The sequence below is a fragment of the Trachurus trachurus genome, assembly GCF_905171665.1.
Source record: "Trachurus trachurus genome assembly, chromosome: 18".
Classification (NCBI taxonomy): domain Eukaryota; kingdom Metazoa; phylum Chordata; class Actinopteri; order Carangiformes; family Carangidae; genus Trachurus; species Trachurus trachurus.
Genome location: NC_139909.1, coordinates 19,184,931 through 19,207,651, shown reverse-complemented (window position 1 = coordinate 19,207,651; position 22,721 = coordinate 19,184,931). Strand labels below are relative to the sequence as shown.

Sequence of the window (22,721 nt, the reverse complement as noted above, 5' to 3'; positions counted from 1 at the left end):
AACTGATGCAATATGTGACAACCAATGACAAAATAGTTTATTACACACTGCATTCAAGAATTTTATTACATAATGTGGTGCTATCATGAGGCCTCGTCCATCTTCAGTGTGAATCCATCAGGGTAACATGATTGAAGTCTCCTGAACAGCAGGACATCCTCCAGACCTGCTCAGTTTTCAGTGAAAGAAGCTCCTCTCCTGAACAAACTCATCTACCCACACAACAAGTATCCATTAGTATAATAAGTAACAATAAGTAATACAATTAAACAAATGAATTTGAAATAAACTAAACTAAACTGCACCAGTTTGTCTGAGCCAAACCAAACAGAAATCAGTCTTAGTCTTTAGGGAATGTGGACGATATTTGATTCATAGATTATCATGCAACACAAAGTGCTTTCCAAAGTGATACACACCCTATCCCTCCCACCCCCAACACTCACATACAGCATGAAAGTAAATATGGAATATTTAAAAGTGTCTGACTTCCTCTTCACACATCTGTTTGTTCCTCAGTTGCAAACAAGAAGGAGATCAGCCTGTCCATGTTGTGTTCCTCCTCTCTGTCTCTCCACTGTGACAACGACACCACCAAGGCCTCTGTCCTTGAAGCGGTACGTTATTCATCCTGTGGACCAGACTATCACAGCAGCAGCCTGTGGTATCTACATGTGTTTTATAGATCCACTCATTCATCACACGTTTGTTCCCTAACCCTAACCCTTCTTATTTCTGTGTTTTGTGTTGCAGCTTCATAAACGTCTCGAGCATGTGTTGGGGGACGCAGTTGACTGGTCCCTGGAGAGTTCAAAGAGTGAAAATGATGAACCTTAATTTTTTTAAGTCACATTTGAATTGGTTATGGGTTTTGTTGTTTTTGTTTTGTGGCAAACCAGAAATTATAATCAGTTTTTGTGGTATTTTATCAGAATATAATTATCTAATTTAGTCTCAGTCACAGTTCATAATATCTGCTCATTTGAAGTCTTTTATATTAAGAAATTGAATGATCAAGAATAATATATACATAAAACTATATCATACACTTTCATTTTTGTTGCTTTCCTGTTTTCTTAAATTTTTCTTAAAATATTCCGCTTACTTCTGCTTTAAGTGATAACAAACTTTTGTTTTTGTATGTTTTGGTCAAGACGCCTTTAACTTCATTCAAATTCCAATAAAAGTAATTTTTTGTCCATGTGTCTCAGTGCACTGTGATGTTTTCTGATGGGATGATCGTCGTGAGAGTGTGACCGTCCAGTGGGGTGAACAGAGGGTACAGCTTCCCCCTGAAGGTCCTGGTGAAGGTGTAGATGTGTGGCGTTGTTTCTGCGTCTCTTAAATGTAAATGTAAATGTGACTGGTGTGTGTGTCTGTCCTCTCCCATGTTATTTCACTTTTCCTTATGTCACTCATATTTGTGTTAGTTTGCATGTTGGATGCAAATCCAACATCGTCTAATGGTGTTTATCTACCTGGAGCTGACTGGAGCTCTGTGTTGCGATTCAAATGTGCTTTTTATTAACTGTTGTTGATCTGCCATGTAGGTGGAACAGAAGTATGTGTGAGTGTTTGTGTTAATATGATCACATGGAAAGATCATTTCCTCCCATGTTCAGAGAGTCAGAGGACACATCTATAGCTCAGGTGAGACAGCAGCAACCATCCCACCTTCAATTTTATAACAGTTTTAAAATCGTTTTGGATGTGTGTTGTGTTTTTTCTACTGTTTTTATCTATTACTTTGCAGCAGCTGTTGTTTGGTGACGTTATCTGAGGATCCACTGGACGCCAACATGAGGAGGTTAACTCATTTGGATAAAGCGTGTATTCTACTGTCATGGGGTGAGTATTATTACTAGTTGGATTACAACCACATCAAATAGAGAAAAGCTACAAACCCTTGCATTCAAGTAGTACATAATAAACTAAATATAAAAATTATTGATTAGTAAAAATCTGCAGCTCTGTTACGCTGCAGTAAAGTGGAGAAGAAAAATGGAAAAACACATTAGGAGTCCAGCAGAAACTATTTAATGTAACTGACTTCGTACATGAGTCCAACCTGTAAAGAAGAGTCCATATGGGTGTGGTCTGAGGATCTGTGTAGGATTATCAGTGTGCTTATCCTTACAATCTTAAAAATAGAAGTAATAACGAATATTTTAATCTGAATGTATTTTATGATATATAGATACGTTTTGGCCTGTGACTTCTGAAAACGTACCTTTTGTATTTCAGCCTGGTTAGTCGTTCTTTTTGTCGGATAATGGTAGAGATGTAATCTGATATTGATTTGATTAGAGGAGAAAAAACTAAGATGATTATGCCTCAAAGTGTGTGCATAGATTCATATTTTGTCTGGTGGGATGAATGTATATCAGCTTGAACTGTGAGACCTCTGTCTGTTTTCTGTCCAGCAGTGCTCATGTTGATGTATGGCGCAGCAGGGAATGATTACTTCTACCCAAAAACTTTGAACCTGAACCTGACCTGGGACCAGGCCAGGAATCACTGCCAGGTACGGCATGAAGCTAATGCACAAAAAATAGAGGCTAAAACATAGGACAGAATGTGTAAATATACTTTAACCCTTGATGATGTATTTCCATAACAACTTAAAGAAGCATTTTGGAAAATATTCTTTGGTTGCTTTCTTGCACAGAACAAGGAACCTCTCTGAGGTCTATATGGCTTTTTATAAAAGCACAAGTTTAGCATAAAGATTGGACACTGGTGGAAAAAGCAAGTTCACCCGTCGTCTGTGCTAAATGTCAGAGAAGTCATCAATGTTTAGTACTAGACATGTTTTTCGACCTGTTTGTTACACCTGAGGAAAATAAATAAACCATCCATACCTGTGATCCAGTGTTACATTGGAATAATATTCGTTGGAAAAAAAAATCTTCATATGGTTCTGTCGGTGTCCTTTGTATGCCTCATCAGGTCTGTTTCAAAGACCTGGTCACTGTGACTCCCAGCAACATCCACTGGATCGCCAGCAATCTCTCCACCACCGCCTGGATCGGCCTCCGCAAGAACTTCTACACTAACTCCAACTTCACCACTAACCTCAACTCCACCACTGACTTCAACTCCACCACTAACTCCAACTTCACTAACTCCAACTTCACCACTAACTCCAACTCCACCACTGACCTCAACTTCACCACTGACTTCTACTGGACCACGTGGGCCAACGGGGATCCTCTCACCTTCCAGAACTGGTACCCTGGTTGGCCTGTGTTCAAGTCGCCCTTCCCAAGAAGAGACTGCTGCAGCTGCTCCTGCACCTGCCCAGCAACCGCAGGACTGACGACGCCGAGCTCCACCAGATACACAAGCTTTACAACCTCAAACGTGACGAACTTTAGTGTGCAAGTGACCGATAACTTCAGTACCACTGAACAACCTGTGACAAATGTGACTGGACTCCCGACCAATACCACTTACCAAGCTGTGACGGACGAAGGGGAAATCTTTGGCGAATGTGTCCGATCACCGATGCTGTTGCCGGACGTCCCAGACCCAGATGAGCTCTACATTGAAGACTCTTGCGTGGCCATGCTGATGTTTGGGGCTTGGGTTGAGAAGGACTGCTCGGACCTCCTACCTTTCATCTGTTATGAAGGTAGGACTCATTTAAAGTCCTCGTGTTGTCATGGTAGTCCTCCAGGGCATCCAGAATTAAAATTGTGATTTATTTACTATGTTTTTTAAATTTCTTTTCTTATAATTACTTGTTTTACTATATTTGTTCTGTATTGATAATGATTTGTCAGCACCATTGCAGTAGGCTACATTGTGATTTTGGAAGCACTGCTCTAGATAAAATGTCCATTGATCTGCTAGTCTTTGTAAACAAGTTTTACATGGATTTGCATTGACATCATGTCTCCACAAACATGAACATGAACAACGCCCCATGGGCCATAGCTGTGGTAGGCTATAATGAGCGTATACCACGGCCTGTCAAGATGTATTGATTGTAACAGTTACCAATGAAAATATGAAATAAGAATACACAAACAATCTCAAGTTGTGTTTGAGCGGAAACAAATTAATTGCACCGTGGGAACAACATGAAAATCACAGGGACTACTTTGTTTGTTGTTGCTGTATATGTTTCTAGACAGGAGTCGGCATTTTCTCCCCAGCCAGTGACAGAGCGCAAGTAAAGTTGGGCGGGGTAGCACTAGTAGGCCCTGCCGGCCCCACCAGCCCCGGCCGCTAGCCACCACAAGTGCTAGCCCTAAGGTGAATGCTAGCTGCCATCCTCGGGCTAGCATCCGCCGCTAGTAGCTGCCTCTGTGCTCACCACGACGCCCCTCCTACTCGTAGCAGCCTAGCTCTCGAAGCTCTGGTTACCGGCGACGGCCAGCACTCCACCCGGATTGTATTTCCTTTTTTTGCAGTCCTGACGGGTCCATGCCTATGTTCCCACAGTTCTAAGATTTTTCTAAAAAATTAGGCCCTATGTTCCCACTGGACTCTCTCTACCTATCTGGACTCTATGGCCTGTCTAGCCTCTACCGGGTCTTTTTACTAAACTTAACCAACTCTTTTCTTCATTGCCTAAACCCAACCAATGGTGGGACCAAAGGGCTGTGGGTCTGGGAACATAGGAATGACCCCGTCCTGACAGCTGCTGCTGCAGGGGCCGGAGGCTGCACAATTGCGTTTACAAACTGCAGCAGAATCTATCTTTAAGCTAGGATGTTGTTGTCGTTTCTCAGACTCGGAGTGATTTGTTGTTAACAGGCGCAACTGGGATAGACGTGGCTCATTATACCACAGTTAAAGCAACTACAAAGAACTTTTTACTACCAGTATACAAAAGTCTCGTTTCTGCTGATGTCTCTGTACAACCTACAACAGCAAATTATTAGGCCATCGGTTAGCCTGGGTATACCCATGCTGCCTTGCACGCAATTTTATTTGCTCTGCAAGTCAGCCTGGAAACCATGGACCCAATTTTTCCCTCAACGAGGCAGCGAATCACAGAACGGGGGAGGGGGCAGCAAGACGATGACGACACACCGAAGCGACTTTGTTGATAGCTTGTCGATCCAACATGGCGGCAGACGCTTCACCTTTCGATGGAGTGTTAGAAAGTGTTTTAAGTAGTTTAGACCGCAAGTTTATTTTTAAAAAAGAGCAACGTTTAGCATTTTTTTCTTCATCGGAATTCAGTCGCTCTACATACGTCATCGGGTATGATTGATACGATTGGCTATAAGCTACGTACAGACCCATTTGATAGACATTCATAGCGCCTAATAAACAGCGCTGGCTTTCGTAAACCACGCCTCAAATACGAACGGGTGGTTCCCAGACCGAATCTCAATCTACATTGAGATGAGGTCTGGTGTTAGCCAGCTGGCTAGCCATCGGTGGGAAGATGAGCTAACAGTGTAACTCTTTACCTTGGGGAGGCAGCAGTCGGGTCGGTCCACCGGACGAGACGATATACGGCACTCAGACCGGAGACGGCCCGCGCAAGCCAGACAAGCGCCTTGACAACAAATACACGCTAAAGCTCATGGGAAATGAAGTCTAAATTCTGGAAAAACACTACATAACAGCTTTTTTCCACCGGGTGCCACAATCAACACAAAATGGCAGTTCTTTGTAGATGCTTTAAGAACCAATCAAATGGCTTAAATTCACCTTTACATTTTATAATTAGCCTAGTGATACGACACACTTAAACAGATGGAAAATAAAAGAATATACAAAGTTCGCTTAGTAATGAGGAATTATTATGTTTTATTTTATAAATAAAATAATATGTTTTATTTTTAAGGGTAACAACTACTATGAAACTGTGTTTTCATTTCCCTGGATGTCTCAGGTTTTCTGCCGTTTAACTATTATTGTCTCATTTCTGATCACAGAACATTTCATTTGCAAAGCCACCGTGAGTAACGTGACGTCCACCAGTGCCGACCTGACGTGGCCGGCTGGTCCTGGAGATATCGACCATTACCGCTTGGAGGTGGTCACAGAAGGCAGCCCAGTCCAGATTGAGAATTTTTCTGATATGACCTTTAACTATAACCTTTCTGACCTGACGCCGGGGGCCCGATACTTAGTCCAGGTCATTCCTGTGAAATGTGGGCGAGACCTCAACACAGAGGAGGTCACCTTCCACACGAGTGAGTAAAGTGAGAGTGAAGTGTCCCATTAACCTCCAATAAAGCAATAATCAATCATTTTTGTCTGTGTGATGATGTCAGTATCCAAGTTTATAGGGAAATCATACTTTTTTTTTTTAATTCCTTGGTTTTTTTTTTGCCATTTTGTTTTATTCTTGCTCTACTATTTATAATAATAAATATAATTTTTTTTTTTCATTTAAAATGTTATCTGCTAATGGAGATATTGAGAATTTCACAAAAGAAAGTGATCACTTTGACCTGGATTCTTTCTCTCTCTCTGTAACTATTCTCTCCTTTTTTTCAGTCCCTAACAAAGTGGAAAACCTCACTGTGGTCAACGTGAGTGAAACATCTGTATTCCTGAGCTGGGTCGAACCAGCTGGATATGTGGAGTCGTATCTCATTAAGGTTCAAGATAACGATGACGTCACCAGTCTGACGGTGGGCAAAGAGGTCGACGGTCTGACGTCTGGAACATCTTATATGTTCAGTGTGTTTTCAGCGGTCCCCTCCCAATGGAGCGAGGAGTCCACCATCACAACAATTACAAGTCAGTTTATGTCACTAAACATCTTTACAGTAGTTCTCGTGTGAAGCCCCAGTGAGGCCTGTGAGGTTGGATGTAGTGCTGTAGTTTTTGCTGTGGTGTTCATCAGTTCTTCTCTGTGTGACAGAGCCTGGTAGAGTGACCAACCTGAACGTGTCGGACAACACCCCAACCTCACTGCTGCTCACCTTCGACCCACCTGAGGGAAATGCTACGGGTTTCGTGGTGGTGGCCGTGAATGACAATGATGTGTACGTACTTACAGTTAGAGTGTTATTGTTGATGGCCAGCGATGACATTGGACCTACAGTCTCTAAGCAACATTACTGCACAAGGACACACAGACTCTTAACTATGTTTCAGATATTTTCATTATGAAGCATCATAATTTTAACAGACACAGTGGATGATTTAACCATAACACAGAGGTAACAGTAACACAAACAGGTCCCAGAAAAAAAAACCCTAAATAACTGGAACCTCCCTCTGAATAATAACGTTTTCCTTAGATGAAGAGTTTCCACCAAAACCATGAGCAGAGGCTTGTTGTTACTGACAGGACAGATCAGCTGCAGGAATAAGATCCAACTGGTCCCATCTCTGTTGTCTCTGCCAGCTTCACCAGTTTGAGTAAAGTGTCACTGTTTCTTATCCCGACAGCCCGTTGGGTGCGAAATTCGAGAAGTCAATCACAAATGAACCTCGGCAGAAAATGAACATAACGGCTCTCCCGATGGGCACCAGGGTGACACTCAAAGTGGCAGCGAAGGCTGATAGCCGCCGGGGAAAAAATGTCACCATCAGCGACTACACCGGTAACTCTTTGCACCACACAAAAACTCAACGTGCTGCGTTCACTGCCACTCATCTGACTCTGTGCCTCTTCACGTAGCTCCTGGGAAGATTTCGAATCTGTGGTTGGAGACGACATCCCACTCCCTCACCGCCACCTGGAATCGTTCTGCCACTAACTACTCCTCCTTCATCATCAAGCTCCTGCTGAACGACATAAAACAGGATGAAAAGACGACAGGAAAGGAAGAATACAGCGTTCACTTTGAAGACCTGAAGACAGCAACAAAGTACAAGGTGGTGGTCTACAGTGTCTTGGAAAACATCAGAGGAGACCCAGTGGAAAACTTCATGTTCACCAGTGAGTCACTCTGGTCGCATTTCATCCATTAATGTGGTAAAAGTTACAATTAAGATTGGGCAACACCCATATTTACTGATTTTATATCATTTTAGTGATAGATATTTCAACTTTTTTTTTTATATAGTTTTTACTCCACTTTGATTTACTGATTTACTTTATATACCACATTTCAATAGCTACACAAGTGCTCTCTTCCCTACTGTCTTAAAAAACATAAAAGTTCAAAGTAAATACATATGAAGAAAAAAAAAGTGTTTATTCAGTTTATGTCACTAAACATCTTTTTCAATTCAGTTAAATTCAAAAAAACTTTATTTATCCCAGAGGGGCAATTTACAGCAGTTCTAATGTGTATGTGAGGCCCCAGTGAGGCCTGTGAGGTTGGATGTAGTGCTGTAGTTTTTGCTGTGGTGTTCATCACTTCTTCTCTGTGTGACAGAGCCTGGTAAAGTGACCAACCTGAACGTGTCTGACAACGCCCCAACCTCACTGCTGCTCACCTTCGACCCACCTGAGGGAAATGCTACGGGTTTCGTGGTGGTGGCCGTGAATGACAATGACGTGTACGTGTTTGTAGATACATACAGACAGTTATTAGACTCTTATTGTTGTTTGATCATGTGACTGCTCCAGTTTTTTAAAACCACGAGAAGAGGCTTGTTGTTACTGACAGGACAGATCCGCTGCAGGAATAAGATCCAACTGGTCCCATCTCTGTTGTCTCTGCCAGCTGTTACCAGTTTGAGTAAAGTGTGACTGTGTCTTGTGCCTCGACAGCCCGTTGGGTGAGGAATTCAAGGAGCCAATCACAGATGAACCTCGGCAGAAAATGAACATAACGAATCTGCCGATGGGCACCAGGGTGACACTCAAAGTGGCATCTATGGACGACGGGCGCCGGGGCGAAGACGTCACCATCAGCGACTACACCGGTAACTCTTTGCACCACACAAAATCTCATCGTGCTGCGTTCACTGCCACTCATCTGACTCTGTGTCTCTTCACGTAGCTCCTGGGAAGATTTCAAATCTGCAGTTGGAGACGACATCCCACTCCCTCAACGCCACCTGGAAATCTCCTGCCACTAACTACTCCTCCTTCATCATCCAGCTCCTGCTGAACGACATAAAACAGAGGGAAGAGACGACAGGAAAGGGAGAATACAGCATTCACTTTGAAGACCTGAAGACAGCAACCAAGTACAAGGTGGTGGTCTACAGTGTCTTGGAAAACATCAGAGGAGACCCAGTGGAAAACTCCACGTTCACCAGTGAGTCACTCTGGTCGCATTTCATCCATTAATGTGGTAAAATTTGCAATTAAGATTGTGCAACACCCATATTTACTGATTTTATATCATTTTAGTGATAGATCATTCAACTTTTTTCTTTTAAATATAGTTTTTACTCCACTTTGATTTACTGATTTACTTTATATACCACATTTCAATGGTGGCTATAAAAGTGCTTTTTCCCTACTGTTTTCTTTACAAACATAAAGGTAAATACAAGTAAATACATATGAAAAAAATCAATCAATAAATAACTGTTTATTCAGTTGTCACTAACTTTACAGCGGTTCTCGTGTGAAGCTCCAGTGAGGCCTGTGAGGTTGGATGTAGTGCTGTAGTTTTTGCTGTGGTGTTCATCAGTTCTTCTCTGTGTGACAGAGCCTGGTAAAGTGACCAACCTGAACGTGTCTGACAACGCCCCAACCTCACTGCTGCTCTCCTTCGACCCACCTGAGGGAAATGCTACGGATTTCGTGGTGGTGGCCGTAAATGACAATGACATGTACGTGTTTGTAGATACATAGGCCTACAGTTAGTCTTATTGTTGATGGCCAGTGATGACATTGCACCTACAGTCTCTAAGCAACATTACTGCACAAAGACACGCAGACTCTTAACTATGTTTCATATATTTTAATTATGAAGCATCATAACTAGAACAGACCACAGTAGATAATTCAACCATTATGTATAAAAGGACAAAAGCACCAAAACATTAATTACACCAAAAGATATAAAAAAAAGAGAGGAAAAGGAAATCAAATCAAATCAAAGGTAAAGAAACAACTGAGCTAATTAAGTGTACAATACATGAGCAAAAGTGCATTAGACAATGTAAGTGGGCTGCAGAAACAGCAATTCATACAGTTAGTGGTTGTACCTAAATAATGAAACATTAAAGGGATACACCAACATTTTTTTTTTCGTTTCTTGCCTCACTCCCAAGTCCATGACAAGCAGATGGACACCATCCTTTCAACTGTGCGTGCACTAACAAGGGAGATACAGGCAGAGCTGGCGCACCGCAAATTAGCTTAGCTCAAACGCTAGAAGTGCATAGGTAGTGTTAGCCTGCCTCTACCTAAAGTCATCAGAGAAACTCTTCAGCAACTCTAAACGGAAACCGGCGGGCCGATCTTCGTCTCAGAGCTGACAAAACTCTCCAGTAACAGTGCGTTCACACGGGGCGCGAGTAAAATATTCGCCTCACTCTACTCGCTCGAGTTTTCCCGCTAGAATGACTGACTTTGTATCTTATCGCGTGAAATATTCGCATTGCGCCAGGTGTGAACGCAACATAAGGCATCTTGAGGGGTCAAATGCCGGTAACGGGACGAGATCGGTCAAAACGGAGGGTTCAAACAAAGACGGTTTATTTTGGTTCAATAGCTACATCGAGGGTAGGTTAGCTTCCTTTTTCAAAGTAAAAGCACAAATTATTTTGTCATGGTTTTCTGTAAAGGGCAATGGGTGTTTTATTTTGTGAAAGTAACCGGAAGTGCGTTGGTCACAACGGCTAGCTTGAGTAGCGCCGAATTCGTCCGGACAAGCTGGTATTTAGAGAAATTAACAACACACTGCTGATCTAAACGGCTACTTTCTCGCCTAAAAATGTTTGAAATGTTGATAAAGTGATATATTTACAGAGTTTAGAGCTAAAATGAAATTAGCTTCTGACTGCTGATTTCGGCTCGGGTAGGAGGCAGGCTAACACTACCTATGCACTTCCAGTGTTTGAGCTAAGCTAATTAGCGGTGCACCAGCTCTACCCGTATCTCCCTTGTTACTGCACACACAGTCGAAAGGATGGTGTCTGTCTGCTGGTCATGGATTCGGGAGTGAGGCAAGACACAAAAAGAAAATGTTGGCGTATCCCTTTAACACAAACAGGTCCCAGAAAAAAAAAAAAAATAGCTGGAACCTCTTTCTGAATAATAACGTTTTCCTTTTAGATGAAGAGTTTCCACCACTTCCATCAGCCACAGTTTCTGTTTCTTTCTTTTTTCTAAACCAATAGAATAATACTCTAATTAAACCAAAAGTTGAATTAATTAACTAAGTCATTGTCATAAGTAATTTGGAGGTAAAAGCTCTGTGATGAAAACAACACTGGCACCTGATGTTACCACTTGCTTTTCATTTTTCTTCTAACCAGGGGTTTGTTTGATCACGTGACTGCTCCAGTTTCTTAAAACCATGAGCAGAGGCTTGTTGTTACTGACAGGACAGATCAGCTGCAGGAATAAGATCCAACTGGTCCCATCTCTGTTGTCTCTGTCAGCTGCACCAGTTTGAGTAAAGTGTCACTGTTTCTTATCCCGACAGCCCGTTGGGTGAGGAATTCAAGGAGCCAAAAACAAATGAACCTCGGCAGAAAATGAACATAACGAATCTGCCGATGGGCACCAGGGTGACACTCAAAGTTGCAGCTGAAGACGACGGCCGCCGGGGCGAAGACGTGACCATCACCAACTACACCGGTAGCTTTTTGCACCACACAAAAACTCATCGTGCTGCGTTCACTGCCACTCATCTGACTCTGTGTCTCTTCACGTAGCTCCTGGGAAGATTTCAAATCTGTGGTTGGAGACGACATCCCACTCCCTCAACGCCACCTGGAAATCTCCTGTCTCTAACTACTCCTCCTTCATCATCAAGCTCCTGCTGAACGACATAAAACAGAAGGAAGAGACGACAGGAAAGGAAGAATACAGCGTTCACTTTGAAGAGCTAAAGACAGCAACCAAGTACAAGGTGGTGGTCTACAGTGTCTTGGAAAACATCAGAGGAGATCCAGTGGAAAACTCCACGTTCACCAGTGAGTCACTCTGGTCGCATTTCATCCATTAATGTGGTAAAAGTTACAATTAAGATTGGGCAACATCCATATTTCCTGGTTTTATATCGTTTTAGTGACAGATAATTCAACTTTTTTCTTTTTAGTTGTTACTCCACTTTGATTTACTGATTTACTTTATATACCACATTTCAATGGTGGCTATAAAAGTGCTTTTTTCCCTACTGTTTTCTTTACAAACATAAAAGTTCAAAGTAAATACATATGAAAAAAAAATCAATCAATAAATAACTGTTTATTCAGTTTATGTCACTAACTTTACAGCAGTTCTCATGTGACACCCAGTGAGGCCTGTGAGGTTGGATGTAGTGCTGTAGTTTTTGCTGTGGTGTTCATCAGTTCTTCTCTGTGTGACAGAGCCTGGTAAAGTGACCAACCTGAACGTGTCGGACAACACCCCAACCTCACTGCTGCTCACCTTCGACCCACCTGAGGGAAATGCTACGGGTTTCGTGGTGGTGGCCGTAAATGACAATGACATGTACGTGTTTGTAGATACAGTTAGAGTCTTATTGTTGATGGCCAGTGATGACATTGGACCTACAGTCTCTAAGCAACATTACTGCACAAGGGGACACAGACTCTTAACTATGTTTCTATTATTTTAATTATGAAGCATCATAACTAGAACAGACCACAGTAGAAAATTCAACCATTATGTATAAAAGGACAAAAGCACCAAAACATTAATTACACCAAAAGATATAAAAAAGAGAGGGAAAGTAAATCAAATCAAATCAAAGGTAAAGAAACAACTGAGCTAATTTAGTGTACAATACGCAAAAGTGCATTAGACAATGTAAGTGGGCTGCAGAAACAACAATTCATACAGTTAGTGGTTGTACCTAAATAATGAAACATTAAAGGGATGAACCACCATTTTTTTTTCGTGTATTGCCTCACTCCCAAGTCCATGATAAGCAGATGGACACCATCCTTTCGACTGTGTGTGCACTAACAAGGGAGATACAGGCAGAGCTGGCGCACAGCAAATTAGCTTAGCTCAAACGCTAGAAGTGCATAGGTAGTGTTAGCCTGCCTCCACCTAAAGTCATCAGAGAAACTCTTCAGCAACTCTAAACGGAAACCGGCGGGCCGATCTTCGTCTCAGAGCTGACAAAACTCTCCGGTAACAGTGCGTTCACACCAGGCGCGAGTAAAATATTCGTCTCACTCTACTCGCTCGAGTTTGCCCGCTGGAATATTTGTTTTTACTTGCGGCATTCACGCGAATATTTCGCTTGAGTTCAATATTTTGAACTTGCGCAAACAGGCGAATTTCGCATGTTCGCGTCATTCGTGCCGCCGGCACAAAGTTGCGTCCATTCATGTCTTTACATTGACTTTGCATGTAATCTTATTGCGCGAAAAATTCGCATTGCGTCTGGTGTGAACGCAATGTAAGACATCGTGAGGGGTCAAATGCCAGTAACTGGACGAGATCGGTCAAAACGGAGGGTTCAAACTGGTTCAAGCTAGCTACATTGAGGGTAGGTTAGCTTCCTATTTCAAAGTAAAAGAACAAATTATTTCGTCATGGTTTTCTGTATGTAAAGGGCAACGGGTGTTTTATTTTGTGAAAGTAACCGGAAGTGCGTTGGTCACAACGGCTAGCTTGAGTAGCGCCAAATTCGTCCGAACAAGCTGGTATTTAGACAAATTAACGACACACTGCTGATCTAAACGGCTACTTTCTCGCCTAAAAATGTTTGAAATGTCGATAAAGTGATATATTTACAGAGTTTAGAGCTAAAATGAAATCAGCTTCTGACTGCTGATTTCGGCTCGGGTAGGAGGCAGGCTAACACTACCTATGCACTACCAGTGTTTGTGCTAAGCTAATTAGCAGTGCGCCAGCTCTACCCGTATCTCCCTTGTTGATGCACGCACAGTTGAAAGGATGGTGTCAATTTGCTGGTCATGGAAATGTTGGCATATCCCTGTAACACAAACAGGTCCCAGAAAAAACAACAACAAATAACTGGAACCTTTTTCTGAATAATAACGTTTTCCTTTTAGATGAAGAGTTTCCACCACTTCCATCAGCCACAGTTTCAGTTTCTTTCTTTTTTCTAAACCAATAGAATAATACTCTAATTAAACCAAAAGTTGAATTAATTAACTAAGTCATTGTCATAAGTAATTTTGAGGTAAACGCTCTGTGATGAAAACAACACTGGCACCTGATGTTACCACTTGCTTTTCATTTTTCTTCTAACCAGGGGTTTGTTTGATCACGTGACTGCTCCAGTTTCTTAAAACCATGAGCAGAGGCTTGTTGTTACTGACAGGACAGATCAGCTGCAGGAATAAGATCCAACTGGTCCCATCTCTGTTGTCTCTGTCAGCTGTTACCAGTTTGAGTAAAGTGTCACTGTTTCTCATCCCGACAGCCCGTTGGGTGAGGAATTCAAGGAGCCAAAAACAAATGAACCTCGGCAGAAAATGAACATAACGAATCTGCCGATGGGCACCAGGGTGACACTCAAAGTTGCAGCTGAGGACGATGGCCGCCGGGGCGAAGACGTGACCATCACCAACTACACCGGTAGCTTTTTGCACCACACAAAATCTCATCGTGCTGCGTTCACTGCCACTCATCTGACTCTGTGTCTCTTCACGTAGCTCCTGGGAAGATTTCAAATCTGTGGTTGGACACGACATCCCACTCCCTCAACGCCACCTGGAAATCTCCTGCCACTAACTACTCCTCCTTCATCATCCAGCTCCTGCTGAACGACATAAAACAGAAGGAAGAGACGACAGGAAACGGAGAATACAGCGTTCACTTTGAAGACCTGAAGACAGCAACCAAGTACAAGGTGGAGGTCTACAGTGTCTTGGAAAACATCAGAGGAGATCCAGTAGAAAACTCCACGTTCACCAGTGAGTCACTCTGGTCGCATTTCATCCATTAATGTAGTAAAAGTTATAATTAAGATTTGGCAACACCCATATTTCCTAGTTTTATATTGTTTTAGTGATAGATCATTCAACTTTATATATATACAGTATATATATAATGATTTGTCAGCACCCTCGCAACACGCTGCAGTTTTGGAACCACTGCTCTAGATAAAGACTCCATTGATCTTCTAGTCTTTGTCATGTATAAATAAGTTTAACATGAATTTGCATTGACCTCATGTCTCCATGAACATGTTTTATTATCCCATTATCACTTGTTTATTAAGTGATACGGCATACTTCAACAGATTGAAAATAAAATAATGTACTGTATGAGGATTTTTTATGTTTTATCTTCTGCATCCAAAACAAGAGTGACGTCTACTATAACTTTATGTTTTCATTTCCCTGGATGTCTCAGGTCCTCTGCCTTTAACAATCATTTCATTCAGTTTATGTCACTAAACATCTTTACAGCAGTTCTCGTGTGAAGCTCCAGTGAGGCCTGTGAGGTTGGATATAGTGCTGTAGTTTTTGCTGTGGTGTTCATCAGTTCTTCTCTGTGTGACAGAGCCTGGTAAAGTGACCAACCTGAACGTGTCTGACAACACCCCAACCTCACTGCTGCTCACCTTCGACCCACCTGAGGGAAATGCTACGGATTTCGTGGTGGTGGCCGTGAATGACAATAACGTGTAGGTGTTTGTAGATACAAACAGTTAGAGTCCTATTGTTGATGGCCAGTGATGACATTGGACCTACAGTCTAAGCAATATTACTGCACAAGGACGCACAGACTCTTAACTATGTTTCAGATATTTTCATTATGAAGCATCATAACTTTAACAGACCACAGTGGATGAGTTGATGTACAAAAGGACAAGGGCACCAAAACATTTAGATTTGAAAAAACCTTAATTGCACCAACAGGACACAAAAAAGAGAGGTGAATTTAAAAACTGGGGTACTTTAGGGTACAATAAATGAGCAAAAGTGCATAAGAGTAAGTAAAATAATGACAAGTGAGCAGCAGAAACAGTAATTCAGACAGTAAAATGTTGTACTAAAAAATGAAACATGAACACAAACAGGTCCCAGACAAAAAAAAAGAACAAATCTGCAACTTCTCTCTGAATATTATCGTTTCCACCACAGTTTCAGTGTTCAATGTCTTCTTTTTTTCTAAAAAACAATAGAGTAATAATCTAATTAAACTAGGTGTTGAACTAGTTAACTAAATCAAGCTCGAAAACTCTGTGATGAAAACAACACTGGCACCTGATGTTACCACTTGCTTTTCATTTTTCTTCTAACCAGGAGTTTGTTTGATCACATGACTGCTCCAGTTTCTTAAAACCATGAGCAGAGGCTTGTTGTTACTGACAGGACAGATCAGCTGCAGGAATAAGATCCAACTGGTCCCATCTCTGTTGTCTCTGTCAGCTGCACCAGTTTGAGTAAAGTGTCACTGTTTCTTATCCCGACAGCCCGTTGGGTGAGGAATTCAAGGAGATCACAGATGAACCTCGACAGAAAATTAACATAACGGATCTGCCGATGGGCACCAGGGTGACACTCAAAGTGGCAGCTGAGGCTGATGGCCGCCGGGGTGAAAACGCCACCATCAGCGCCTACACCGGTAACTCTTTGCACCACACAAAAAGTTATCGTGCTGCGTTCACTGCCACTCATCTGACTCTGTGCCTCTTCACGTAGCTCCTGGGAAGATTTCAAATCTGCAGTTGGAGACGACATCCCACTCCCTCACCGCCACCTGGAATCGTTCTGCCACTAACTACTCCTCCTTCATCATCCAGCTCCTGCTGAACGACATGAAACAGAATGAAAAGACAACAGGAAAGGGAGAATACAGCGTTCACTTTGAAGACCTGAAGACAGCAGCCAAGTACAAGGTGGTGGTCTACAGTGTCTTGGAAAACATCAGAGGAGACCCAGTGGAAAACTTCATGTTCACCAGTGAGTCACTCTGGTCACATTTCATCCATTAATGTGGTAAAATGTACAATTAAGATTTGGCAACACCCATATTTACTGGTTTTATATTGTTTTAGTGATAGATATTTCAACTTTTTTTCTCAAATTGAGAAGAACAATCTGATCCCATGTGCTGCCTTTCCTTATGACAGTCATTATTTGTTATTCATAATGAAAGTCCAACTGCCAGACGCATCACTGTCTCATTTCTTTTCTCTCCTCAGAGCCGGACTCGCCGACTGATCCCAGAATCATTTCAAACAACAAAACTCACGTCACCTTTGGGTGGACGGCCCCCAAGAATATTGAAAACGCCACGTACCTGGTCAGAGCCAATTCCAGCTTCTGGGGAGACTACAAGTCCTTTTATGTGAAGAACGAAACCAGCTACACGTTCAATGACTTGAAATCAGGGACCAAGTACTTGTTCGAGGTGCAGACGGTGGCCAATCACAGCCTGAGTCGGGCGGTAGAGGAAACATACGTCACAGGTGAGGTCGTAAATCACAACCCAAACTGTGAATGTTCCTGAAGCTGCGTAGTTACAGTTTGTTGAAAATAATCCGGCAGAGACTTAAACTCTTGTCGGGTGGTTATCAGAAACAGTTATCAGGATATTTATAATTTCTTCTTATTGATCTGCTGATAGATACACAACAGGACAGATGCTGGATGATGATGAGTTCATGTTTTTACACCTGTCATTTAAACTCAGTTGAAAGACTGAAGAAATTATGAGTTAGTCGTGATGGACTACGTTGATCTGTGTTGGTTAACTGCACCAGTTTGTCGGAGCCAAACCAAACAGAAATCAGTCTAAGTCTTTTGGTAACATGAACGATATTTGATTTATAGTTTAAAAAAGGGAAGTTGTCTGGAAGTTCTTATTCTGTGTGTATAAGTTAGCAAAGCATCTGACCTCAGTGGACATCGTTTCTTGTGCCACATGTAAAAAAAACAGAGAGAGACGTGTTGGTCTGACTTCCTCTTCACACATCTGTTTGTTCCTCAGTTGCGAACAAGAAGGAGATCAGCCTGTCCATGTTGTGTTCCTCCTCTCTGTCTCTCCACTGTGACAACGACACCACCAAGGGCTCTGTCCTTGAAGCGGTACGTTATTCATCCTGTGGACCAGACTATCACAGCAGCAGCCTGTGGTATCTACATGTCTTTTATAGATCCACTCATTCATCACACGTTTGTGTGACCCTAACCCTAACCCTTCTTATTTCTGTGTTTTGTGTTGCAGCTTCGTAAACGTCTCGAGCAGGTGTTGGGGGACGCAGTTGTCTGGTCCCTGGAGAGTTCAAAGAGTGAAAATGATGAACCTTAATTTTTTAAAGTCACATTTGAATTGGTTATGGGTTTTGTTGTTGTTGTTTTATATGAAATTATAATCAGTTTTTGTGGTATTTTATCAGAATATAATTATCTAATTTAGTCTCAGTCTCAGTCACAGTTCATAATATCTGCTCATTTGAAGTCTTTTATATTAAGAAATTTAATGATCAAGAATAATATATATATAAAACTATATCATACACTTTCATTTTTGTTGCTTTCCTGTTTTCTTACATTCCTATTTTTTCCTGTATGTAAGAAGTACAGTGATTTTGACCACCTATGGAAAATAAAAAGTCATTTAATCCTCCTTTTTTCTAAGTACAACTCTTTATATCGACAGCAAACAGATTTGATGGCAACTCAAGGTGGTGATCACCTCTGATAATGAGAAGATAATCAATACAGGGCAAAAACGAGGATAGTGAAAGAGCCGTAATGAAACACACACTCACACACGAAACACCTCCAGTTGATGCTGTTATTAATAGTTACATCTGCTGTTCGAGTTCAGTGCCCTCTGCCAACTTCCTCTGTCAGAGTTTTTGAATGTGTAAATATGAGGAAGGGGTGGAGTGGTCACATTCAGACTGAAAAAACGTGTGATAATACGAAGTTGATCTTTAATTATGAGACGAGCACAAGAAGAAGATGGAGCAAAAGGACAAAGAGCAGAAAACTCCGACATGGATTCATCACAGAGACACTCAGACGAGGATGTGAAGAGGGAAACGCCAGCAGGTCGGTTATGAACAGCATCTCCTCACAGTGGTGGTGGTGTATGTACGACTTTAAGATCGATCTTCACTCTTAAGACTTAAAGTGTTACGACCAAAGTGTTTTTTTTATATATATTTTTATATTTTATATCATATTTCTACTTTCCTACTATGTTTTCCTGGTTTCAAAGTCCATGTTTACTTTTTTGAACTCTTTTATCCGAGTCAGAGGTCAAAAGGTCACATGGTTTATCAAACAGTATTTATAGCTGGATAGTATTGAAACTAAAATCGAAAATCTGTTTTACAAAACACTAGGCTATAACTACAAATAAAGCTGCTGTAATGATAGATAATACAATGATATATTTTCCCCCCAACAGTCTCACATGCAGGACCCTGTCCAGTTTGTCATCTGATAACTGGAGTGTCTGTCGGCACGGCAACGGTGATTCTTTTAACTGGTCTCCTGTTATACCTGGTGCTAAGTGGTGAGTGTATAAATGCAAAATAATATGTTTTTGCTCGCCCTGGACTTTTACAATTTTATTGGACAATTATTTGATTTGACTGCATCAACATCAGCAGCACCAGGACCGGACCAGACGTCCAACAGGTCGGAAAAGGAGCTGCAGCAGTGTCAAATAGAGCGACATGACCTCACTGTGATGCTCCACACCGTCACTCAAGGTGAGTTTATATTCTCCTCTCTGATCTCCTGCTGATGTGACACCCCCCAAAACAAAAATATATATGGTTTACTAAATACAGGACCTGTCAGGATGCACCTGTCTCATGAACTTTATCCCAGGGGTTCTCAACTTGTCTCACTCTGGGCTCCACATCTTCCCATGGTCATTAAGTCGCGACCCACTTTTATAGAATTCAAACCAAGATATATATTTTGTTAAGCCTTTAAAAACTCATTTTGCTCTTTATTGAGCAAAGTGCATTTCAGAGCACATGAATGAAACTGAGGAGTTACCATGACAACTGCATGTACGGAAGTGAATAAAATAATATCAAACTGCACAAAATGGAGACCAACAAAACGATATATTTGACTTCTAATGCATCTCTGCATTCAGAGCATATTCACAAAAGTGAATAAATATCAAATTGCACAAAATAAAGAGCCACAAAACAAAACAAGATTCACTGCATTCAGGCCACATTAATAAGAAACTGATATCTTTGCATTCAGAGCAAATAATAAGAAACTGAGGAGGACCATTACAACTGCATGTGTTCACGTGTCTCGTGCCTTTCAAAATAAGTTATTTTTCAAAATAAAAGACATGTCCAACATCAGATGTGCATTAAATATTATTTACTTTTTTTGACCAGCTGTCCGCGACCCGTCCAGGACGGGTCCACGACCCACTTTTGGGTCCCGACCCACCAGTTGAGAACCACTGCTTTATCCTATCGTGTGTGTGTGTGTGTGTGTGTGTGTGTGTGTGTGTGTGTGTGTGTGTGTGTAGACCCCCGGTGCAGTGTGTGTCCGGTGGGCTGGCTCTGGTGGAGGAGTCAGTGCTACTTCTTCTCTGTGGGACTGGAGGAAAACCGTCAGTGGAACGAGAGCGCTGCGTTTTGTCGGGGACACAACAGCAGTCTGGCTGTGATCGAAGACTCAGCAGAGATGGTGAGAGCACAAAGAGGAAGAGGATGGAGGCGTCAGATAGTGAGCTCAAGCCACAGCCCATAGTTTTTTTTTTAACTCTTACACTGCAGAAAGAAAAATAAATCCAGTGGGTTCACACTGAAGATCAGAGAAGTGAAACTAAGAAGTTATATTACAGCTGTATATATATATAAGATCTTAAATTAAACATTTTGAACTCTGATGTCAAGTCAAGTCACTTCTATTTCTGCAGCCTAATTCACAAAAAACAAATTTGCCTCAAAGGGATTCACAGTCACTTTATATATTAATACAATAAACAACATGCAACAGGGTGAAATCCAGACAGATGTGTGATAGAAGTTGTATGTAGAGAAAATACAACTGTAACATTACAAAACCTGATTTTTTTTAAGATTTTTTTTTTTTAGATGAAGTTAGATTTAAAGTTCACTAATTGTTTCCCCCTCTAGGATTTTATCCAACGCATGATGAGGAAGTTTCCACGACTCCCTTTCCTGTGGGTGGGGCTGACAGACTGTGAGCAGGAGGGGCGGTGGCTGTGGTGGGACGGGGCGGACGTCCAGCACTACATGCCGTAAGTTGAGATATTCTTCTTCTTTACATAAAAAATGGGTGAATTGTTATCTAAAACAACATGTACTTATTAAATCATTGGTGATCAATAAATCAATACATTTGTCTTTGAATGTATTATCTTTGCGAGAAGGAAAAGTATTGATCTATAGAAAATGTTCCTCATTTTCTACATCAATGCATTTCTATAGATCATTGGTTCCCAACCTGGGGCCCGGGCCCCCCTCACGGGGGCGCCAGAGATCTCAGGGGATCCACAGAGCTTTGTCTGATTGAGGATATCAAAATTATATTTGTGCGTATTAAAATCCATTAAATATCCATCTGTATCTGTGGATGGGGGTGCTGGCTTGTCTTGCAGGGGACTTCAAGGAAAAAAGGTTGGGAACCACTGATCAATTAAGTTTATGCCAATTGAATTCAGTAGTTTATCTGAATTAGTTTTAAATTACACAATTATTTCCAGAAAAATCATGTGTGAAGTAAAAATAAATAAATAAAAACAAAGTCCATAATTACTAACTGTAATATTCAGTATTAAATCTACACTGCACAGCAACAGTGTCCTGCAATGAGCTTTAGATTGAAAGTCAAGTCATGACACAAAACTCATACTCTTTTTTCTTACAGAATAACACACAAACCTCATAATGTTTTTGTCCCATTTGTTTTTATTACAATGCTGTACATCCATATACATATATACACATATAGTCACATGTTCACACATGCAGCTTTATTCTAAAATTAAGAAATTACATGGAAGTGTTTCCTAGATTAACCAACACTTATTCTAAATTAATACTGGTGTAGTATTATTTGGATTTTGATGCTGAATTGTTGTCAGGTCAGAGGGGCTTTGTGCATTTATTCCTTCTTTTGTGCACGTGTGTGTGATAAAGAGTGACAGTGGAGTGGGATGCTGATCACAGGGACTGTGCAGACCTGAGGGGAGGTGGGAGTCTCTTCGCCGCCGACTGTGAAGCGTACGGACCCTGGGTTTGTAAGAGAGCGTCCTGACGGCTGCACAAAGAACCACACACACATTTTATATCCTTTTTATTTGCAGTGGAAACACTTTTGCACACCGGTTGACAGAAAAGGTGCGTCCAAGGAGGAGAACAACATTGACTCGGCGAAGATACTACCACACACTTTCTTCGTACTTCAACGTTGGCCTTTTAACAATAACCATATTGCAAGTAAGAAGAAAGTGTGCAGGAGTTTCTTCGCCATATCCTTTTTATTTAGGCTACAATAAACCAGCAGAGGACTGATGCTTCTCACCTACTGCGCCGCTAATTTTGAGCACTGTTACAGAATTAGTGTGTTTCTCTCAAAGCGGCAAAAGCAAACTGAACTTTATGTTTACAAACCAACCTGTAATGTAGATTTTAAAAATTCCCTCTATGAAATGTTGTAGAAAAAGAACGTACAGAGTATAAGAAACATCTATTGTGTGCCTACGTGAAAGTGCCTATCTGTGTGTAGATGCAGGATGTGTTTATACATGTCAGCATGTA

General features: G+C 41.5%; 1 protein-coding gene across 1 annotated transcript; it reads left to right on the top strand.

The window, feature by feature from the left end:
• Positions 1–7,444: 7,444 nt before the first annotated feature.
• On the top strand, positions 7,445–22,225 carry LOC311001927 (tenascin-like; the record flags this gene model as incomplete). The annotated part of the gene is made up of 21 exons (XM_083993105.1): positions 7,445–7,526; positions 7,604–7,864; positions 8,307–8,430; positions 8,645–8,799; positions 8,877–9,137; positions 9,537–9,660; positions 11,484–11,638; positions 11,716–11,976; positions 12,373–12,496; positions 14,409–14,563; positions 14,641–14,901; positions 15,494–15,617; positions 16,410–16,561; positions 16,639–16,899; positions 17,142–17,408; positions 17,930–18,027; positions 18,167–18,230; positions 19,563–19,667; positions 20,462–20,622; positions 21,075–21,199; positions 22,101–22,225. 21 exons carry the CDS (start codon positions 7,445–7,447, stop codon positions 22,216–22,218), a joined length of 3,438 nt encoding a protein of 1,145 aa, XP_083849231.1. The 3' UTR covers positions 22,219–22,225.
• Between the last annotated feature and the right edge of the window lie 496 nt (positions 22,226–22,721).